Raw genomic sequence first — 23,267 nt, 5'->3', positions numbered from 1 at the left:
TATTTTAAGTACAGTGCACACTTTTGCTGCAAGAGTGCCACTGCCAGTGTGACTGACCAGTGACCACTGACCACCAGTATTGTGATTGTCTGCTGACCACCAGTATATTGTGATTGTCTGCCTGAAAAAGTTAAACACTCGTCGTGTGGTGTTTTTATAAACGCATTCTGCAGACAGTGTCCAGCAGGTCCGTCATTACATAATATAAACCTGTCCGGCTGCAGTACTAGTGTGATATATATATATATATATATATTTTAATTTTTATCTCATTATCATCCAGTCTATATTAGCAGCAGACACAGTACGGTAGTCCACGGCTGTAGCTACCTCTGTGTCGGCAGTCGCTCGTCCATCCATAATTGTATACCACCTACCCGTGGTTTTTTTTCTTCCTATCTTCTTGATACTAGTAGCTTACTTTAGGAGTCTGCAGTGCTGAGCTGACAGTGTCCAGCAGGTCCGTCATTACATAATATATACCTGTCCGGCTGCAGTACTAGTGTGATATAATATATATATTTTAATTTTATCTCATTATCATCCAGTCAATATTAGCAGCAGACACAGTACGGTAGTCCACGGCTGTAGCTACCTCTGTGTCGGCAGTCGCTTGTCCATCCATAATTGTATACCACCTACCCGTGGTTTTTTTTTTGTTCTATCTTCTTGATACTAGCAGCTTACTTTAGGAGTCTGCAGTGCTGAGTCTGACAGACAGTGTCCAGCAGGTCCGTCATTACATAATATATACCTGTCCGGCTGCAGTACTAGTGTGATATATATATATATATTTTAATTTTATCTCATTATCATCCAGTCTATATTAGCAGCAGACACAGTACGGTAGTCCACGGCTGTAGCTACCTCTGTGTCGGCAGTCGCTCGTCCATCCATAATTGTATACCACCTACCCGTGGTTTATTTATTTTTTCTATCTTCTTGATACTAGTAGCTTACTTTAGGAGTCTGCAGTGCTGACAGACAGTGTCCAGCAGGTCCGTCATTACATAATATATACCTGTCCGGCTGCAGTACTAGTGTGATATATATATATTTTAATTTTATCTCATTATCATCCAGTCTATATTAGCAGCAGACACAGTACGGTAGTCCACGGCTGTAGCTACCTCTGTGTCGGCAGTCGCTCGTCCATCCATAATTGTATACCACCTACCCGTGTTTTTTTTTTTTCTATCTTCTTGATACTAGTAGCTTACTTTAGGAGTCTGCAGTGCTGACAGACAGTGTCCAGCAGGTCCGTCATTACATAATATATACCTGTCCGGCTGCAGTACTAGTGTGATATATATATATATTTTAATTTTATCTCATTATCATCCAGTCTATATTAGCAGCAGACACAGTACGGTAGTCCACGGCTGTAGCTACCTCTGTGTCGGCAGTCGCTCGTCCATCCATAATTGTATACCACCTACCCGTGTTTTTTTTTTTTCTATCTTCTTGATACTAGTAGCTTACTTTAGGAGTCTGCAGTGCTGACAGACAGTGTCCAGCAGGTCCGTCATTACATAATATATACCTGTCCGGCTGCAGTACTTGTGTGATATATATATATATTTTAATTTTATCTCATTATCATCCAGTCTATATTAGCAGCAGACACAGTACGGTAGTCCACGGCTGTAGCTACCTCTGTGTCGGCAGTCGCTCGTCCATCCATAAGTATACTAGTATCCATCCATCTCCATTGTTTACCTGAGGTGCCTTTTAGTTGTGCCTATTAAAATATGGAGAACAAAAATGTTGAGGTTCCAAAATTAGGGAAAGATCAAGATCAACTTCCACCTCGTGCTGAAGCTGCTGCCACTAGTCATGGCTGAGACGATGAAATGCCAGCAACGTCGTCTGCCAAGGCCGATGCCCAATGTCATAGTACAGAACATGTAAAATCCAAAACACCAAATATCAGTAAAAAAAGGACTCAAAAATCTAAAATAAAATTGTCGGAGGAGAAGCGTAAACTTGCCAATATGCCATTTACCACACGGAGTGGCAAGGAACGGCTGAGGCCCTGGCCTATGTTCATGGCTACTGGTTCAGCTTCACATGAGGATGGAAGCACTCAGCCTCTCGCTAGAAAAATGAAAAGACTCAAGCTGGCAAAAGCACCGCAAAGAACTGTGCGTTCTTCGAAATCCCAAATCCACAAGGAGAGTCCAATTGTGTCGGTTGCGATGCCTGACCTTCCCAACACTGGACGTGAAGAGCATGCGCCTTCCACCATTTGCACGCCCCCTGCAAGTGCTGGAAGGAGCACCCGCAGTCCAGTTCCTGATAGTCAGATTGAAGATGTCAGTGTTGAAGTACACCAGGATGAGGAGGATATGGGTGTTGCTGGCGCTGGGGAGGAAATTGACAAGGAGGATTCTGATGGTGAGGTGGTTTGTTTAAGTCAGGCACCCGGGGAGACACCTGTTGTCCGTGGGAGGAATATGGCCGTTGACATGCCTGGTGAAAATACCAAAAAAATCAGCTATTCGGTGTGGAAGTATTTCAACAGAAATGCGGACAACATTTGTCAAGCCGTGTGTTGCCTTTGTCAAGCTGTAATAAGTAGGGGTAAGGACGTTAACCACCTCGGAACATCCTCCCTTATACGTCACCTGCAGCGCATTCATAATAAGTCAGTGACAAGTTCAAAAACTTTGGGCGACAGCGGAAGCAGTCCACTGACCAGTAAATCCCTTCCTCTTGTAACCAAGCTCATGCAAACCACCCCACCAACTCCCTCAGTGTCAATTTCCTCCTTCCCCAGGAATGCCAATAGTCCTGCAGGCCATGTCACTGGCAATTCTGACGAGTCCTCTCCTGCCTGGGATTCCTCCGATGCATCCTTGCGTGTAACGCCTACTGCTGCTGGCGCTGCTGTTGTTGCTGCTGGGAGTCGATGGTCATCCCAGAGGGGAAGTCGTAAGCCCACTTTTACTACTTCCACAAAGCAATTGACTGTCCAACAGTCCTTTGCGAGGAAGATGAAATATCACAGCAGTCATCCTGTTGCAAAGCGGATAACTGAGGCCTTGACAACTATGTTGGTGTGAGACGTGCGTCCGGTATCCGCCGTTAGTTCACAGGGAACTAGACAATTTCTTGAGGTAGTGTGCCCCCGTTACCAAATACCATCTAGGTTCCACTTCTCTAGGCAGGCGATACCGAGAATGTACACGGACGTCAGAAAAAGACTCACCAGTGTCCTAAAAAATGCAGTTGTACCCAATGTCCACTTAACCACGGACATGTGGAGAAGTGGAGCAGGGCAGGGTCAGGACTATATGACTGTGACAGCCCACTGGGTAGATGTATGGACTCCCGCCGCAAGAACAGCAGCGGCGGCACCAGTAGCAGCATCTCGCAAACGCCAACTCTTTCCTAGGCAGGCTACGCTTTGTATCACCGGTTTCCAGAATACGCACACAGCTGAAAACCTCTTACGGCAACTGAGGAAGATCATCGCGGAATGGCTTACCCCAATTGGACTCTCCTGTGGATTTGTGGCATCGGACAACGCCAGCAATATTGTGTGTGCATTAAATATGGGCAAATTCCAGCACGTCCCATGTTTTGCACATACCTTGAATTTGGTGGTGCAGAATTTTTTAAAAAACGACAGGGGCGTGCAAGAGATGCTGTCGGTGGCCAGAAGAATTGCGGGACACTTTCGGCGTACAGGCACCACGTACAGAAGACTGGAGCAACACCAAAAACGCCTGAACCTGCCCTGCCATCATCTGAAGCAAGAAGTGGTAACGAGGTGGAATTCAACCCTATATATGCTTCAGAGGTTGGAGGAGCAGCAAAAGGCCATTCAAGCCTATACAATTCAGCACGATATAGGAGGTGGAATGCACCTGTCTCAAGCGCAGTGGAGAATGATTTCAACGTTGTGCAAGGTTCTGCTGCCCTTTGAACTTGCCACACGTGAAGTCAGTTCAGACACTGCCAGCCTGAGTCAGGTCATTCCCCTCATCAGGCTTTTGCAGAAGAAGCTGGAGACATTGAAGGAGGAGCTAACACGGAGCGATTCCGCTAGGCATGTGGGACTTGTGGATGGAGCCCTTAATTCGCTTAACAAGGATTCACGGTTGGTCAATCTGTTGAAATCAGATCACTACATTTTGGCCACCGTGCTCGATCCTAGATTTAAAACCTACCTTTGATCTCTCTTTCCGGCAGACACAAGTCTGCTGGGGTTCAAAGACCTGCTGGTGAGAAAATTGTCAAGTCAAGCGGAACGCGACCTGTCAACATCTCCTCCTTCACATTCTCCCGCAACTGGGGGTGCGAGGAAAAGGCTCAGAATTCCGAGCCCACCCGCTGGCGGTGATGCAGGGCAGTCTGGAGCGACTGCTGATGCTGACATCTGGTCCGGACTGAAGGACCTGACAACGATTACGGACATGTCGTCTACTGTCACTGCATATGATTCTCTCCCCATTGAAAGAATGGTGGAGGATTATATGAGTGACCGCATCCAAGTAGGCACGTCAGACAGTCCGTACTTATACTGGCAGGAAAAAGAGGCAATTTGGAGGCCCTTGCACAAACTGGCTTTATTCTACCTAAGTTGCCCTCCCACAAGTGTGTACTCCGAAAGAGTGTTTAGTGCCGCCGTTCACCTTGTCAGCAATCGGCTTACGAGGTTACTTCCAGAAAATGTGGAGAAGATGATGTTCATTAAAATTAATTATAATCAATTCCTCCGTGGAGACATTGACCAGCAGCAATTGCCTCCACAAAGTACACAGGGAGCTGAGATGGTGGATTCCAGTGGGGACAAATTGATAATCTGTGAGGAGGGGGATGTACACGGTGATATATCGGAGGATGATGATGAGGTGGACATCTTGCCTCTGTAGAGCCAGTTTGTGCAAGGAGAGATTAATTGCTTCTTTTTTGGTGGGGGTCCAAACCAACCCGTCATTTCAGTCACAGTCGTGTGGCAGACCCTGTCACTGAAATGATGGGTTGGTTAAAGTGTGCATGTCCTGTTTATACAACATAAGGGTGGGTGGGAGGGCCCAAGGACAATTCCATCTTGCACCTCTTTTTTCTTTAATTTTTATTTGCGTCATGTGCTGTTTGGGGAGTATTTTTTGGAAGGGCCATCCTGCGTGACACTGCAGTGCCACTCCTAGATGGGCCAGGTGTTTGTGTCGGCCACTAGGGTCGCTTATCTTACTCACACAGCTACCTCATTGCGCCTCTTTTTTTCTTTGCGTCATGTGCTGTTTGGGGAGTGTTTTTTGGAAGGGCCATCCTGCGTGACACTGCAGTGCCAATCCTAGATGGGCCAGGTGTTTGTGTCGGCCACTAGGGTCGCTTATCTTACTCACACAGCTACCTCATTGCGCCTCTTTTTTTCTTTGCGTCATGTGCTGTTTGGGGAGTGTTTTTTGGAAGGGCCATCCTGCGTGACACTGCAGTGCCACTCCTAGATGGGCCAGGTGTTTGTGTCGGCCACTAGGGTCGCTTATCTTACTCACACAGCTACCTCATTGCGCCTCTTTTTTTCTTTGCATCATGTGCTGTTTGGGGGGGGGGTTTGGAAGGGCCATCCTGCGTGACACTGCAGTGACACTCCTAGATGGGCCCGGTGTTTGTGTCGGCCACTAGGGTCGCTTAGCTTACTCACACAGCTACCTTGGTGCAAATTTTAGGACTAAAAATAATATTGTGAGGTGTGAGGTATTCAGAATAGACTGAAAATGAGTGGAAATTATGGTTTTTGAGGTTAATAATACTTTGGGATCAAAATGACCCCCAAATTCTATGATTTAAGCTGTTTTTTAGTGTTTTTTGAAAAAAACACCCGAATCCAAAACACACCGGAATCCGACAAAAAAAATTCGGTGAGGTTTTGCCAAAACGCGGTCGAACCCAAAACACGGCCGCGGAACCAAACCCAAAACCAAAACACAAAACCCGAAAAATTTCAAGTGCACATCTCTAATGACTAGGCGTGCCTCCTTCCACCCAGGAATGCTGCGTATTCCCAATCGCGACTAACGCCTCAGCCAGCCAAGATAATGGAGGCTACATCTGTAGATGGCGACCAGTGCCTGTTGCCTGTCACTGCATTAGAGTATGCCTTCTCTGTGGTCTCCAAGCCATTGGCAGAACCGATGGAACAACTAGGGCTCACCTCTATAATCAGAATTGTTGTAAACATTTTCACATTTTTGAACCTTGACACCTTTGTAAATGTTATACGTCACTGAGCTTCTGAATGGGGACAGTACTGGGTACTTTCCCATCATTCTCCTCTGATAATTTGCTTTGTCAGAGGTAAGTTACTTAAATAACCATCATGACATCTCTATGTATAATTGTGTCCTCACCTTGGATTGTTCTTTCCATTATTTACAAGTGAGTTTCCAACAACAATTTTTGCTCCGTTCAGCCGTTCTGGACAGCAGTCTCCTCGGTTGGTGATAATTATATTGGAGATGTAATAAGAATCCAGTAAGTCCACTCTCCACCAGGGACCAACATCATTATTAGAGTGAAAGCATGACCCATGGTAATAGTTGGGATCTGTGTTTCCATCTATTGCATTCATACCCAGGCCCAAATATCCATTGGAATGGTCTAGATATATAGATGACTGTGTCGCACGGCCTCTAAGAGCAAGATTCTCATATACTGCTGTATGAAAAGATATGAAGGGAAAAATACATTACAATTTGGTATTGGGCAGTGTGTTATACTAAACAGTAATAATACAGCACAAGGATTGTCATGATGCACAGTACGTAAGGTAGTGCAGGTTGAGGTCATTGATTTCGTGAAATGTTGCACCTTTATAAAGTAGTCTATTATCTCTCAGCTGAAAAAAACTGAACAGTTATTTCACCACCCAAAAATATATCTCCAATCAATTCCAAAAATATTTCCAAACTCTCTACACTGAAATGCCAGACGCACTCTTATTGACCAAATCTCTTATAGAAACAAACCCAGTCATTTGCGCAGAGGAGCAGCATGTGGAAGTCCGGACTGGATCAGATTGACCTTTTTTTTTAACCTCTGGGATGCCTACATGGAACAAATAGGATGTGTTCTACACTGGAATAGGGGAGTACAGTATTTAAGTTCTTGTTTACAGGTGACGCAGATTATTACTGGAGAAGAGGACGTGAAGGACAGTGTGGGCTGTAGGTAAGTATGTGTGAGTAAGAAAAAAAGCAATTGTTTCCCCAGCACACTGAATGGATAACAGTAACCAGATATAAATCCCACATGATAATAGAATTCAGAGATCTTCGTTACACATATTTGCGCAAATGTGTGGTTAAGCCCCAAAGCCGCATCAAGGCCTCTCTGTATATTTGGGGTCCCTAGCGCTATATCTAGGTGCAGGGTGTGGCACCCCAAAACACCAGAATGAGCCAGAAAGCACAGTGTGACATACCAGTGTAAAAAACTATAGTGTTAATAAATTAGTATTTAGGAAGCCGAAGCTATAGAGGGGGTGATACAAACATGAAATGTAATTAAAATAGAGAAATAGTGTTAGTAAATTAATAAGTGAAAAGTGTTAATAGAATGTAAAGGTATGCCACACTAAAGCCATCCAGCTCAGCCAGTCCAGAGGCACCACACCTCACACCTCCATTACCCCAATCTGGGTCTAATATTAACCAGCAAGGAGTCACATGATAATGGCTCCTTACTAAAATATGTCTAAGCTAAGAGCTACTTACCTTGGAGCAACCCCATAATGCTCCATGTGGCATGTCAGGGCCTGCACCTCCTCCTAATGCAGAAACCTCTCTGCCTCTCACAACAGACCTATAGATTGGTAAATGCTCAATTAGCTTAGTGATATCATTCAGGTGCTCGAAAGGAAGGGGTATTTCTGAGCAAGAAAAAAAGTGGATGGTACTTACGAAAGATCCAGTTTTGGGCCCGATATTACCCCCAAAACCTAGTTTTATTTATAGAAGATCCAAGTCCATTAAGGACAAGTTAGTCCATAGTTCAATTGAGGTGTCTAAGAGAACTAGTATTAGAAGTACTGGGTTCTACCGATGTGGACTTTGTGCCATGTGCAAATGCACAAAAGGTGCAAGTAAAATTAAGGAGTTCACGGTATGGGGGAATACATATCCCATTAAGAATTTTATCACATGTAACTCTAGTAACGTTATTTACGCTCTAGAGTGTGATTGCGGATTGGTGTATGTCGGAAAGACAAGTAGAAATTTAAAGATAAGATTATCGGAACATATCCGCAATGTGAAAAAGGGTTTAGATACCCATACAGTCTCAAAGCACTTTAAATTGACACATGCCTGTAAACCTTGTCACTTTAAATCTTTTTGGGGTATCCAAACCATTAATTCTAACCCCAGGAACAAACAAATTGATATTTTACTATCTAAAACAGAAATGAAATGGATATACAGATTAAAAACCTTAGTCCCATTGGGACTGAATAGTGATTTCGAACTCAAATGGTTTTTATGATGAATTTCTAAATCTCTTTTATTGTCTCCTAAGTGGTTTGTGGATTGATGTTTTTTAATGTTTTTTAATGCTGTTTTTTAATGCTTTTTTTTTAAAACAATGTCATATTTTAAGAAATAATGGCTGTTTAAAGTGATTTCATGTTTTAAGTTATTCCTGCTATATTTGTCTTATATTTTGGGTGACTGACGGAGCGCTGAGTGGAATGATGCATGTCAAACGAGCTGTACACGAAAACGGGTCGGAATGGAACGCATACTGCATGAGCTGGGTTCCGCATGCGTCACTTCCGGTGACGCGACTTCCGCCCATTGAAACGCATACGTCACCCCTTACAACACTGATCTGTTCCGAGGGCGGACTCAGTGAACAGCTGTTTTCAGTGATCAAGATTAGGACACTATTTAAAGCAGGTAACAGCGTTTGTCCCCTACGCTTCTGAAGAAGGATATCTCATCCGAAAGCGCTCAAGCTGGGGACTCTTGTTTTCTTTGCTGGACTGACTGGAACTTTGGAGAACGGACCTGACAGCACGGGGACACCTCGAGTAAACCGGGACTTGCGGTGACTATAATCCATGCTGCCGGTGGCTGTTTTTCCCTTACCCTGATGTCCAAGCAATTCCTTCCTTGTTATATGCTATTGTCAAGTCTGTGTTTTGTGAGTGTGTTTTAATAAATACCCTTTTAAAAAATATACACAGACAGGATTGCACTATTTTCCTACTTTCTCTTTTTTATGTGCCATATGGATTTTATGCTTCCTGCATACCTATGAAGTTGATTCATCATACCTATGGATTTCTATATGTGAATTGAAAAATTCCATCATGTGAGTGAGACCAAGAAGTATTAAAGACACATCAATCAATTTAATCGGAATACACTATGTTTGTTGTGTTTCTTTTTACTATATTTATAGAATCCTTATTTATGGAAGGTGGATTATAAATCATACATCTTTCTTTCGCTGTAGGAACATTTCGTGTAAGCATTTCTGTGTGTCTATAAGGGTGACAAGTTGCGCCATCTTTTCCTCACGTTTTTTTGGTGTATGGTCTTGAAGTGAAACCACGGTGAAGGTTTCTTTGTGTGGGATAAGAGGCTGACACTTGTTAGTAAAGCGCAAGAAAGATCTCCTTTTTCTGTTAAACTAATTTATTAACACTATAGTTTTTTACACTGGTATGTCACACTGTGCTTTCTGGCTCATTCTGGTGTTTTGGGGTGCCACACCCTGCACCTTGATATAGCGCTAGGGACCCCAAATATACAGAGAGGCCTTGATGCGTCTTTGGGGCTTAACCACACATTTGCGCAAATATGTGTAACGAAGATCTCTGAATTCTATTATCATGTGGGATTTATATCTGGTTACTGTTATCCATTCAGTGTGCTGGGGAAACAATTGCTTTTTTTCTTGCTCAGAAATACCCCTTCCTTTCGAGCACCTGAATGATATCACTAAGCTAATTGAGCATTTACCAATCTATATGTCAAGTATGTGTGAGTAGACAGAAAAAAACAAAACAAAGAAGTGTTGGAAAGTAGACTCTTTTTTGGGAGCACTCTAATTCAGAGGGTAGAAATGTGATTTATCAATACTGGTAAAATCATTTTTATTAGGTTATTCATTAAAAAAACAATTTTTTTGGAGTATCTGGGTGAAAAATTATTATAAGCTTTGCGAAAATATAGAACACATTACACATGGTATGTGATATCCATATCACAATGTATCAATTGCCGAAGATCTCTGAATTCTATTATCATGTGGGATTTATATCTGGTTACTGGTATCATCCAGGGTGCTGGGGAATCCAATTCCTTTTTTCTTGCTCAGAAATACCCCTTCCTTTCGAGCACCTGAATGATATCACTAAGCTAATTGAGCATTTACCAATCTATATGCATATTAACAATACCACAAGGATTTTTTCCTCAGCAATCAAGGTATACAATTGGAACTATCCTTATTTGCTATAGACAATATTTGCAAGCTGATATCATCTCTATAGGTATCACTGACTGTTTTTTCTTTGGAAATTCAATAATGGCTAATTTCAGCAAATGTTCTGAATTTTGAACTTATCAGGCTAAAGCAACACCCACATGGCTACAAACATTAACAGCAAGCTGATATCTACTCTATAGGAAGCACTGAATGTGCCCTTTCTGATGAAATTTAACAATAGGCAAATCTCAGCAAATGCTCAGAATTTTGAATTTATTAGGCTCAAGCAATTTAACATATGTGCAAATCATCTACAAGCACCTTTTCCAGCCTGCTTTCTCATAATATATGCAGGTACTTATTAGAGGTTACGAGCAATAGGCACCTCTAATCTATTGTCTGGGTTAGTGCTTCAGGGTGTACCATAAATTGACGATTTAGAAAATTTATTTCTGTGCAGCATAATTCTATCCTGCACTTATATAGTTACTAATTGTTGTCCGACCGTTCTGGTGCTCCTTGGTTATTTTCAAGAGTGAAAGGCAAGTCCTAATTGTGGACATTGTGTGGTGCTCAGGAATTTTACCCACACAACAGGCCTTCACTCATGAGTATATTGTTTTTCGTGGCTGATATGTTACGAGGTGATTAAGCCAGGTGGCTACATATTATCTTATTTAATCCTTTATTGTACCACATGTATATATAATTTGCTATCCTTGGCAAACACAATTTAAAAATTTAGATGATTCAGGAGGGTGAGTACAATATTTGCGGTCATACCTCACTGGAAATGCCCAATCTCTTCTGACCTTGGAAGCTAAGCAGTGAAAGGCCGGGCTAGTAAAAGGATGGGTGACCACTTTTGAACACCCAGGTACTGCAACAAATTGACTCCCCTAGAGCATCATCCACACCCAAAATATTGAGCATTTGGATTTTCAAAAAAATTGGTTTGCATCAGTGAAAAGGCAAGCCTAAATTGTGGATACTTGGTAACTTTCCCATTACAAAATAGGCTGTCAAATATGTCTATATCTTAATTGTGACTGCCTAGCTAGAGGGTAACCCAACCAAGTGGCTGCATGCATTTAGGTGATCCTAGAGGGAGAGTACAACATTTGCGGTCATACATTACTGGAGATGCCCAATCTCTTCTGACCTTGGAAGCTAAGCAGTGAAAGGCCGGGTTAGTACTAGGATGGGAGACCACCTCTGAACACCCTGGTACTGCAAGAAATTGACTCCCCTATACAGTGTCACCCACCTATATATATATATACTATTGGGTACCTGACTCTCATATGACCTATGATTTAATTCTCAGCAATGATTGTAATCCATGATGGATACTTGCTGAACAAATGATGGTCATATATCACATGAGTCCGAATGTGTAAGGACTCATGAACTTTGTAACCACAGCCATTAATCTCCGGCAATTGATACATTGTGATATGGATATCACGTACCATGTGTAATGTGTTCTATATTTTCGCAAAGCTTATAATAATTTTTCACGCAGATACTCCAAAAAAAAATTTTTTTTTAATGAATAACCTAATAAAAATGATTTTACCAGTATTGATAAATCATATTTCTACCCTCTGAATTAGAGTGCTCCCAAAAAAGAGTCTACTTTCCAACACTTCTTTGTTTTGTTTTTTTCTGTCTGCTTAAAATTGACTCTTGGGAGCACCACTGAAAGCAACAATCAATTGGGGCTAAAATTAACTATCCATACCCCTAGTTGCTATATCTAGAAGCAATTCGGGATAATTCAGTTTATTCAGAGGCTACTGATTATTATAATTAAAGACTTGTGCGGTTCCCAAAACCCCTTTCTTTCTATTAAGTATGTGTGAGTGTCAGTATGTATGTGAGTGTGAATGAATGCTTTATTAATGTTGTACTGTCATGGTGTGCGTGGAATATGTTTTTTATAATATTTCTTTTACAGGTAGAACTACAGGTATAGGCAGGCCTTTTAATTCCCCACATGCTGCTACAGTATTTGTGGTTCTACAAACACCAGCATGTGGGGAGGCTTCCTGGGATCTTTATTTCCACCTGTGAATTATAATATTATTTTATTTCTTACACTTATTGGACTATGAAATCGGCATACACAGCCCGGTAATGCTGGGGATTGCCCCAGACTTCAGCACTGGCTCTTCAGTGCCCTGGACAGTGGGCACTCCTTTATTGGAGAGTCCTCACTCCCCAGGGTACCCCAGCCAGGGCTAACTAGTTGGGGATTGATGCTGTGGCCGCTGGGACCCATATAAGCATGTGCTCGGGCTGCAGAACTGCCAACCTGGCTAGTGAAGCCAGGTGCTGGTTCCACAAATACGGGAGACCCCTGCATCTCCCCCTCCATAGTTTTGGAACCAGGACTGGTCCAAGAGCTTGGTGCTGATTGTAAAACATACAGGGGAGCTCTACTATTTTTTTTTCCTCACCGGTCCTTTCAGGATGTCAGATGAATGTGGCCATAGATGGGCTTATGGGATGACGTCTGTCCCAGCATCTCTGTAACCGCTAATGCCCCTCGCTAATCCTTGTCTGAGCGGAACATCTCCTTTACTTCTCCCGGCTTGTTCACAGTATCACTCTCATGGTAGGAGACAACTTCTCCTTCTAGTTGTTACAAAGCTGATAGTGAATATAGTTGTGCCCGGGAGTGAGCACACTGGACCTTTCAGGAAGCCTTATAAATTGTATGATCTGAGGTGTCCACCGGTGCCTTGGCAAGGACCCATTGTGCAGTTGAAACGCATCAGTACCAGGCCAGAAGAAGTAAAGGGGATGTTCAGCTCAGACAAGGATTAGCGGGGGGCATTAGCGTTAATGGGTTGTTGTTTTTCCTGGGTGGGACCCTTTTCCAGATTTTGCTTATGGGGCCCACAAGTTATAGTTACGCCCGTGCCCCAGGTGATGTCTGTGAGAAGGGTGATGCCGGCGGTGTAGGCAGTGCAAGGGTACCAACTGTGTCATCTGTGTGGGTGTTCCAGCAGTATTGGCAGTGCTGTGGTGCTGACAGTGTCCTCTGTGTGGGTGTGTTAGCAGTGTTTGCAGTGTGGGAAACCGGCTGTGTTCTCTGTGCAGGTGTACCAGTTGTGTTTGCAGTGTGGGGGTGCTGGCTATGTCATCTGAGAGGGTGTGCTAGTTGTGTTGGCAGTGTGGGGGTGCCAGCGATTTCAGCGGTGCTGGCTGTTTTTTTTTTGTGGGGGGTTGGCAGCGGTGTCCTCATTGTGGGGGGGGGGTGGTAGCAGTAGCCAGTATATTTAACATTTTTACCATTGAACTCTATGGGCAAGTGCTAATTGGCGGAGTGAAGTGACAGACATCTCTCTCAGCTAATCAGCAGTCAGCCCATTGAATTCAATGGGAATGAGCCCGAGACAAAATCTCAAGAACCGACAGCGGGATTGTGAGGTTTTGCCTCGGTTTGGGATCCAGGGCAAGCAGGGAGATCCAAGCTGTTGCTCAGATTGGCCTGGATCCCAGAATTTTGGGTGGGTCCACTTCCCAGAGAACCGGACCTGCTCATCTTTAGTATTAATATAATTTACTAATGAGATTCAGAGTATTGTGGGGCCTTATGAAGGCAGGGCCACATTAACAACAAGGCAAGAAAGGAGACACACATTGGGGGCTCCCCACATACAGTATAGCTACATAACCAATGTGAGGGCTCTGTGGCATAATGTGAACTGGGGGTCTACATTGTGTTTAATACATTTGTATTGCTGGGAGCATTTGCACATTATACTTTTAGCAGCATTTCTTACTGACATTTTTATTGGTAGGGTCCCTACAAGTTAGCCATAGTGGTAATACAGCACAAGGATTGTCATGATGCACAGTACGTAAGGTAGTGCAGGTTGAGGTCATTGAGTTCTTGAAATGTTGCACCTTTATAAAGTAGTCTATTATCTCTCAGCTGAAAAAAACTGAACAGTTATTTCACCACCCAAAAATATATCTCCAATCAATTCCAAAAATATTTCTCAACTTTCTACACTGAAATGCCAGACGCACCCTTATTTAAATTACTGTCAAAAATGATGTCCTCACGTCTACAATCTATAAAGCCTTCTATACTTACACAACATCAGTGAGGCTTCACACACTACAGACACTCAGTTTTTGCTATTAGATCTGCATTATCTGCAATAATAGCAACAAAATCTTTGAAAAATCACGACAATATGCTTTAAAGTTTACAAGTGGAAAAAGCATTCCATCATATCTCATGGAAATACCTGTATCAAATTCTAGAGAGAAGAAATTTTGGTCCTTCCTTTATCAGTTTGATAAAATGTTTCTATACTGAACCTAAAACCACCTTAATAGTCAATAACCTGTTTAGTGACCCAGTTAATCTCCAGAGAGGAACGAGACAAAGGTGCTCCATGTCCCCTGTCTTGTTCAAGTTATCTCTGGATCCTTAAGTAAGAATCTAACAGGATATGAAAGTATTTGAAGTTATTCAAATTGGTGCTCACTCTCTTACATTATTTGCCTTTGTGGACGATTTATTATTATTTCTCTCTTACCCAAAAAATATTCTACAAACAGTTATTGACACAATAACACAATTCGGTCTCATTTCTGGTTTTATTATTTACTTTAACAAATCTATAGCCATGTCACTTACACAAAACACGTGCCCCATTTGGGTACGCAATCTCAATATTTCATGGGCTCATTCTAGTATCTCATATTTAGGAAGCCAACTTCCCAAATATATTTCCTTTTTATATACTCTTAACATAACCAAGACAATAAATAAAGTCACTGCCGAACTTACAAAATGGAGCAATATACAACTTTCCTATTTGGGCAGGGCTCAGTTAATAAAAATCATGTCCTTTCCTAAAATACTGTATCCATTACAAGTCCATTACAAGTCCTGCCGTTAATTCTTACTAATAAAGATGAGAAATCACTGAACAATGTTTTCCGTCAATTTATTTGGAACGGCAACAAACCGAAGATAAGCCTTAACATTTTACAAAAAAGAAAATCTGAAGGAGGCTTTAATTTCTCTCATTTAATGTTCTATAATCAAGCTGCTATATGCAGATATATAAAAGATTGGATCTCTAGTCACAAGAAATACGCTAATGTTGCACTAGAACAGCAACGCATACCAGATATTGGGGATCATTCCGAGTTGATCGCTCACTAGCAGTTTTTAGCAGCTGTGCAAACGCATTGTCGCCGCCCACCGTGGAGTGTATTTTTGCTTTGTAGAAGTGCGAACGCCTGTGCAGCAGAGCGCCTGCAAAATCTTTTCGTGCACAACAAGACCAGCCCTGGAGTTACTTAACCTGTGCGTTGATTCTAACGACGGAGGGACGGCTTTTGATGTCACACATCCGCCCAGCGAACGCCCAGCCACGTCTACATTTTCCCCCGACATGCCTGCGTTTTTCCAAGCACTCCCTGAAAACGGTCAGTTGACACCCAGAAACACCCTCTTTCTGTCAATCACCTTGCGGCTGTCTGTGCGATTGGAATAGTCGGTAGAGCCAGTGCAAAACCACAATAGACCCATACGATGCACGTTTTTTTATTTTTAATAAATTAGGAAAAATCTAAAAAAAACTTTTTTTACACTGTCATTATGGGGTATTGTGTGTAGAATTTTGAGGGAAAAAATAAATGTATTCCATTTTGGAATAAGGCTGTAACATAACAAAATGTGGAAAAAGTGAAGCGCTGTGAATACTTTCTGGATGCAATTTAGATACTACATTCTGGCTACTCTCTCAGCCGTCCAATCCACCTTCTTACTTTTATTCTCTAGCCCATTCTATAACATTCTCACGTGAGTTTTGCACAGGGATTTCTGCTTGGCGTGAACAATTTCCACGTATACATTCGGACAAAATTCTATCAACTCTTATATTCTCTCTGAACACTCTATGCAATTACATATAAAGAAATGCGTCTCAAAATCTTTTACAGTGACTATCTATCGCCCGGGAGAGCAAATCTTATAGGTATTATATGGGGTAATCCAGACCTGATCGCTAAGCTGCGTTTTCTCACAGCCTGCGACCAGGTCCGAACTGCGCATGCGTATGCACGGCAATGCGCAGGCACATCGGACGACTGCACCGGGCATCGGTGCATAGCGACGGGATGGTGTGAAAAAAGCGATCACACAGGCGATCGAAAGGAGAGTGACAGGAAGTGGGCGTTTGTGGGTGGAAACTGACCGTTTTGTAGGTGTGTCCGGGAAAACGCAGGAGTGACCAGGTGTTTGGTGGGAGGGTTTCTGGGGTCAGCTCTGGCCCGGATCATCGCAGCGGCTGAGTAAGTGCTGGGCTGAGCAGAAAGTTCTGCTACAAATGCGATCGCACCCCTGCATACAGCCAATACCCTCCCCCTGTAGGTGGCGACTTCCTGATCGCAGGGATGCAAAAAACGCACCATAGTGATCAGGTCTCAATTATGTCCATAGATTCCTCTAGTTGCTCTAAATGCTCCTCTTCCTCAGCTTATCTTTCCCATATCTTCACGCAATAAAACCATTCTGGAAACAGATATTACACTTTCTAATTTCAAATATAACCCCGGAATGTCAGCTGACACCTGAATGGGCGATATTGGGAATTTCGAATGCTGACACCAATTTAACCTCCCCAACAACGAAACTTATATCTGCAATAGCCCGTATACACATCCTGCGTCAATGGATTTCTTATTCACCTCCTCCTGCTAAAATGTTTCCGGAGCAACTCTTCTTTATTTTCAAAATGGATTGGATAGAAACCTCGTTATTTAAAGACACTCGCATAAAGAATTTTTTTCTCCTATGGAATGAATATATTGACTCCCTGCCAATTGAAACACAGATATGAAAGTGTTTTCTAGATTTGTATTAATTCGATGATTCACCAGATGTTTGATAGCCAGATCCATTACTTCCTTCCCTCTCACCTTTTCTTCTTCCCTCTACTAGAGTCTTCTGACTCTTTTTCTTTACTGGATACCATGAAAATTCTCATTGTTTGAATACAACACCAAATTGTTCCTCATATTTGTTGTTCATATTGTTGAAACATACTTTCAAGTTACTTTTAATAAATAAAAACCCATAAAAATTGGAAAGGTTGGTCTTGATAGACTCAATATTAAACATACTATGGACTTTGCTAGAACATGGTGACTTCTTGGATTTGTAATATTGAATGTCAACAAGATTTCAAAATATTTCTCTGTGTATCTGTAATTCTTATGTATGTAATATACTTTGTCAAAGTCGAAAAATATAGCGACCTATGATGCCTTGTACTAACCCCAATGCACGTGCCCGCTGCTCGCGCACCGACTCCCCTGTGCGTACGCATCCCCTCAGGTTGCGTAGGGGACGCTCTGACGTCGCCTGCGCAGGGAGATGGGTATTTACGGCGGTGTTTGTGTGCGACTAGCGAGCGACTCGATCGCTACATATTTAACCAATATAATGCGTTTTATAGTTAATATTCCCCTTAATAATGTCAGCAAGTATGGTAAGTTTAAAACGGTTCTTGGACCTGAGAAATTCTCCTTTACATGCTGGGATGGTTCAGATAAAGGTTGGAGGGTAGTATTTGGTGTCCAGCTGTGGGGTATTGAAGAAGTGTTGTGCCTATGACAGTTGGGAGGGATTCGCATAGTTCCTGCTCATGGTTATGCACAGAAGTAGAACATAAGATTAATTGCATTCAGAATAAATTACACATAAATGCAGGGTGGGGGACTGGAATTCAGTCACCTCTTTCCCACAGACTGAAAACAAATAGCCTTAGTTACACTAAGCTTTGAGATTCTATGAAGAGGGCTTATACCTTTGTTTATGAATAGGTCCAGGTTTCTCTCCAGAATAATGAGTGCTGAGATGTCATTGTCTCAACTGAAAGAGGTGACCAGGGGGTAAACAAAGCACAGAGACAGAGTTTGTTTGGAAGATCAAAACAATAGGTTTCCCCAATACAGCCAAGAGAGGAATTTAGAATACTGACAAGTCCTAGCCATTGCCCATTTCTTGAACTAACCAATGATCCCAGGTGCAGTACATGTCGCACCCCTAACCAATGGAAAGAGGACACATAGTATCTATTGAAGTATGTCTTGAGCTAGTGCATAAATAGAGTTTGAAATAGGCTTGGGGACACAAGAGTCTTCTCTCCACAACGGTTTTCATCATTGACTAACCCAGAGCTGGTAACCAGGACATGCGCAGCGAATCATTCCCCAGTGTGTAAGTACTCTCTCAGTGACCATTCTTGATCTCTGACTGTAATTGTTCCACGATCTCTCTCTCTCTCTCTCATTGTATGTTATTGTTTGCGATTGTGCTGCTATTGTGTAGTTATTCTGCTAGATATTGATGTTAGCTTGTAGTGTATGAATTGTAACTGTATTTCCCCTTTTAATATAACTTAATCCTGTTAGTAAAGGTTTTGGAGCCTTAGAAAGGTATTGTGTGTTTATTACATTGTAGAGGGTATTCAGAGCTTCTCAATCGCTCAAACAGCATTTACACTAACAAGGTTAAAGCAGCGTTATATCGCTGCAGTATTTTAGTAGTAAGGTTTACAATACAAACTCAATCATAGTGCGTTGCATACAAGGTTTACTGAGTGTCATCCTGTGAGTGTCTGCGCTGCTCGTTTTCCCCTCGCGGTCACAGCGTCCGCTACGCTAGTAACGTATCATTACGGTAGTCGGCCGCCTATAGCGTGTTCGACACCAAGCGTAAAGTTGTGAGCGAGCATGCCGCTCGTGCGTCTCGATCACGGCTAAGCGTTTGCTACACTAAGTGCATACCCTTACGGTACCCCATACGCCAATTGCGTACTGAGTCTCCTACCTACATATAGGGAAAGGTATAAGGTAATATATTAGCATTATCAATTGGGGCCTCGTCCTCCCTCCACATATCCACACTAGTGCAAACAGACTTTATCTGTCAGCAAAGGGCGGGAAAGCAGTATCCTTTCATATCCGTATTGGTGGTGAGGGATACAGTGGTGCTGACTAGATAAGCGTCTGTTACACTACGCTGTAGGAGTGCTGGGGTGGAATCCGGAACCGGAAGTTAGGAAGGTAGGAAGGTAAGAACAATATGCTATTATCTTTTAAAACCTGTTCATTTCTGTTTTGCGTACGCACACACGCACGACGCACGCACACACACATCAGTATTTCTTTTCAATTCTGTAGTTTCACGTCTCACTCTCCTGTTTGCCATTTATAATTGATAACGTGCTGAGAAAGAGTGGTTGCTATTGGTAAGTTAAAAGTAAAAATAATACGTTAAGGAGTAAATTGTAAAACACGCACATGGCTTTGCCTAAAGATACAAGGGAAGATCTGTGTGGTGTTCAGTAGATGATTACAGTTAAAGGTAATTTACATTGATAAACGTGTTAGTTGTGTTACTGTGGACATACCTGGTTTGCGTACACTTGTCCCTAACCAAGGGTGGGACTAGCGTACGCGACTCAAGGGCCAACACACGGAGCGTATATTACGCAACGGAGCGTCTGGGTACGCCCACATAATACAAATCACACGATAGTATTGTTTTAGTAGGCGATATGGAGGCAACGCGATAATAGCGCAAATCGATCCCAGTGTCCAAAATTTTAAGCTAATAGATCCTTCTCTAGTTGCAACTCCTCTGGACTAGACTGCGATACTGAATGAAAGGGATTTCTGCGCAGAAACGAAAGTGAAGAGTATATGAGGTGAAAGTGTGTGTATATACATATATATATAAGTATTTTCGCATTTTTGGTTGGAACATAGAAGTTGAGTTCTCGTGAGGACATCCGCGAAAGTGACGGCGTGTGGTGGCTTGGGAGGCATCCCTTGTTAAATATTGAAATAAGAGCATTAGAGTATAGCAGAGTAGAAAGTCTACTGTAGACACAGACCAGGAGCTCACTGACCAGGAGGTCCAGAGACAGACCAGGAGGTCCAGGTACAGCAGACTAGGAAGTCCGCTATAGATAGTCAAGAAGCACAACACCAGGAAGGGTTGGTGCGGTACCCATATAGGCCATTAAGCTCCGGCTGAAGGAATTCGCAGCCACAATTTTCGATTCCGTTGGTCGTTCCGCACATAAGATTAGTTGCTTGTGTGCCGTACGATTGTACCGCACGTAATTGTGTGCATTAGTTTGTAACTTGACCCAGTACCATTTGCGTACGCTAGTGGGGTCATAAACGCTATTTGTACATTCTAACGTGATTTCTGCAATTTTTTTTTATTTTAAGGGAGATTCGCTGGTCACTCGGGAATTCTCTAACAACCGATACTTGCTGGGGACGGGTAACCTACTCCCAAACGCCCCAGAAATAAAGGTTTATAGGGGCCCTAGGTTGGGTACGGCAGCTCTACATCAGTGATTGAAGTACTGGCCAACGTGGGCGAGAGTGTGTGAAAGTACTCAGTAAAGTTTCACCGTCGGCCTACCCCGGACATCTTGGTTTTTGTAAGGGTTCGCTGAAGACCCTGATTTGAAGGTCAGAGGTAGTGAAAGCAACACCTGCAAAGATGGGGGCCAGTTGTTCAGGTAGGGGGCGATCAACCCTAGTTCCGGTTGATTTAGTAAGCCGGCCAATAGGGTCGGCAAGGTATATCATGTGTGAGAAATACGGCTCACACACAGAGGTTTTGTGCAATGAATGGGAAAGAATGACTGTGCATGACGGGGAAAAGTTCCCACAAGTAGGCAGTTTTAGCCCCAAGGTGTTACAAAATCTAAGGAGAAGGATATGTCTCATTAAATCTGTAAGGAGGCGGATCCAACATTATGATTGTTTACAGTTATGGCAACAGGAAGGTGAGAGACAAGGAGGATTAGCTTGCACAGCTGACTCTCACTGTGGTAAGAAAAATATGGCAACGAGAGAAAAGATGGTTACAGAGAGTGGCACACTGGTGTATGATAAAAATGCACTTAGCAACTGTATTAATAATTATGGAAGTAGTAAATGTAACAATGATAAAAGTAAAACTGTTAAATGTACAACTGTTAACCTGTGCAAGTCGCACCCCATGTTAAACTTCCCTCAGGATTACAAGCAAGAAAGTGAGCCCAGCACGATGTCGGCACCTTTTCCAGCAGCCATCATACAAGACATCCAGGTGGACATGACCAAATCGGTAAAGGCAGTAATCAAACCCCCTAACGGAGGGTCAGGTGAGGTCGTGTCCACAGGTACATACGGTGTTATATATCACGCACAAACAAATGCACCGCATAGAGAAGTAGCAGTATCTGTGTTAATGAATGGTTTAAAGGAAGTGCTGAGAACAAGGGTTCAGACCACCAACCCAAACTGGAGAAATATCTCGGTGGCTGCATTAAGAAAGTCCGCTGTTGGGCATGAGCAAAACATCAGCAAGGACAGGGAAGCACAGGGAGGCAAGAAGCCTCAGATCCCTGTGGGTAAGTCAAAGGTGATAAGGTGTTATAATTGCCAGAAGGAAGGTCATTATGCACGAGATTGCAGGTTCAAAGATTTACAGAAGGTATATCAACCCCCTAGACAACAACATAACCATGGTATCCAAGGAATCGGGGAAGTACAGGGAAAGCGGTTGATGGTGATGAGCATCCAAGCGTTTGAGGAGGCATCAAATCAACCAAGACCTCAGGCCACTGGCACTTGGAGGAAGCCCAGGGTTTGTTATTTGTGTAAAAGGGAAGGGCATTATGCCAGCAACTGTAACAGCCCACATAAAGTCAGACCCCCTAGACAAGGACACGAGCAGAGATATGACACACGGAATTGTAATCAGGGATCATATAGGAAGAATTTTGGGCCGCACCTGTAATTTGCAGCCAGTAAAGCTAGTCAGTAGCCTTGATAGTAAGCCTGAGGTTAATGAAATGGGAGGTCAGTTCCTTGCAGGCACAAGAACGGCCGGGTAAACGTTGTAATTTATCTGTAAATGTTTCTTTTTCCCATCTCTGACGTTCATCGGCAGAACTCAAACATCACATGGCTACTTGGTCTTTGCAGAAGTCTACCTAACCCCAGTGTGACCTACCGACATCGGTGTGTCCTGGCCAGGCACAAAAAGGTGGAGTGTGGAAATACTGGTGGGGGAAACTGCGCAAAGATACCAATGGATGTGTTGGTGTGACAGCCTGATGGTGAACAGAAGATCTGACAATGTTTTTTTTTTGTTTGTTGTTTTATGTAACACATATATATGAATTGTTCTCTCTCTCGTTTGTTTTTTACTTCTCTCTCATGTTCTCATGCTTTAAAGACGGTATGTCACACATCAGTCAGACAAATGGTAATGCAAGATTTTTTGTTCCTTACAGAAAGATCGCAGATTTGGAAGGAATATTGTATCACCGGAGTGTTCGTTTGGAAGACTGAGACACAGCACCTTTGAGATGACAGCAGAGCAAGAAGAACAACAAGACTAGAGGACATAAGACATCGTAACATTTTTCTTTCCCCTCAAAGTATTTTTTTGTACCCCCATTACAAATTTCTCTTTCTCCTACTGTAAGATGGACTCGCCCCAAGAGACTGCAGTCCGTGTTTTCCTGTTGACCATGATGTTGACCAGAGCAGTCTGTTTCGGTGAGAGTACCAGTGAGGTCGAGAAAGGATCTAGAATGGAATCTGATGACAGAAACGGAGGCGTAGATTTCCAAGAACAACATAATCACAGAGTAAAGGCGAGTATCAGAAAACGATCTGGTAGCATTGACAATAGAAGGAATTGTGAAGGATTGTTAGCTGAAGAAAACTGCATCTGTAGGCATTGCGACAACATAGTTGAG

General features: G+C 42.9%; 1 protein-coding gene and 2 pseudogenes across 1 annotated transcript in view; 2 read left to right on the top strand and 1 right to left on the bottom strand.

Annotated features, from left to right (window-relative positions):
• LOC134908808 (fucolectin-like) overlaps positions 1–23,267 on the bottom strand; it is an 86,579-nt gene that overhangs the window by 4,817 nt on the left and 58,495 nt on the right. Inside the window, exon 2 of the mRNA XM_063914930.1 lies at positions 6,363–6,669. Within this exon, the coding sequence (XP_063771000.1) occupies positions 6,363–6,669 (307 nt within the window). The remainder of the gene's footprint in view (positions 1–6,362; positions 6,670–23,267) is intronic.
• Positions 11,216–11,335, top strand: LOC134912007 (5S ribosomal RNA; annotated as a pseudogene).
• Positions 11,566–11,685, top strand: LOC134912016 (5S ribosomal RNA; annotated as a pseudogene).

Source organism: Pseudophryne corroboree, chromosome 4 (assembly GCF_028390025.1).
Source record: "Pseudophryne corroboree isolate aPseCor3 chromosome 4, aPseCor3.hap2, whole genome shotgun sequence".
In the NCBI taxonomy this organism is placed as follows: domain Eukaryota; kingdom Metazoa; phylum Chordata; class Amphibia; order Anura; family Myobatrachidae; genus Pseudophryne; species Pseudophryne corroboree.
The sequence above is the reverse complement of the archived record's forward strand: the minus strand, read 5'-3'. Positions and strand labels throughout refer to the sequence as shown.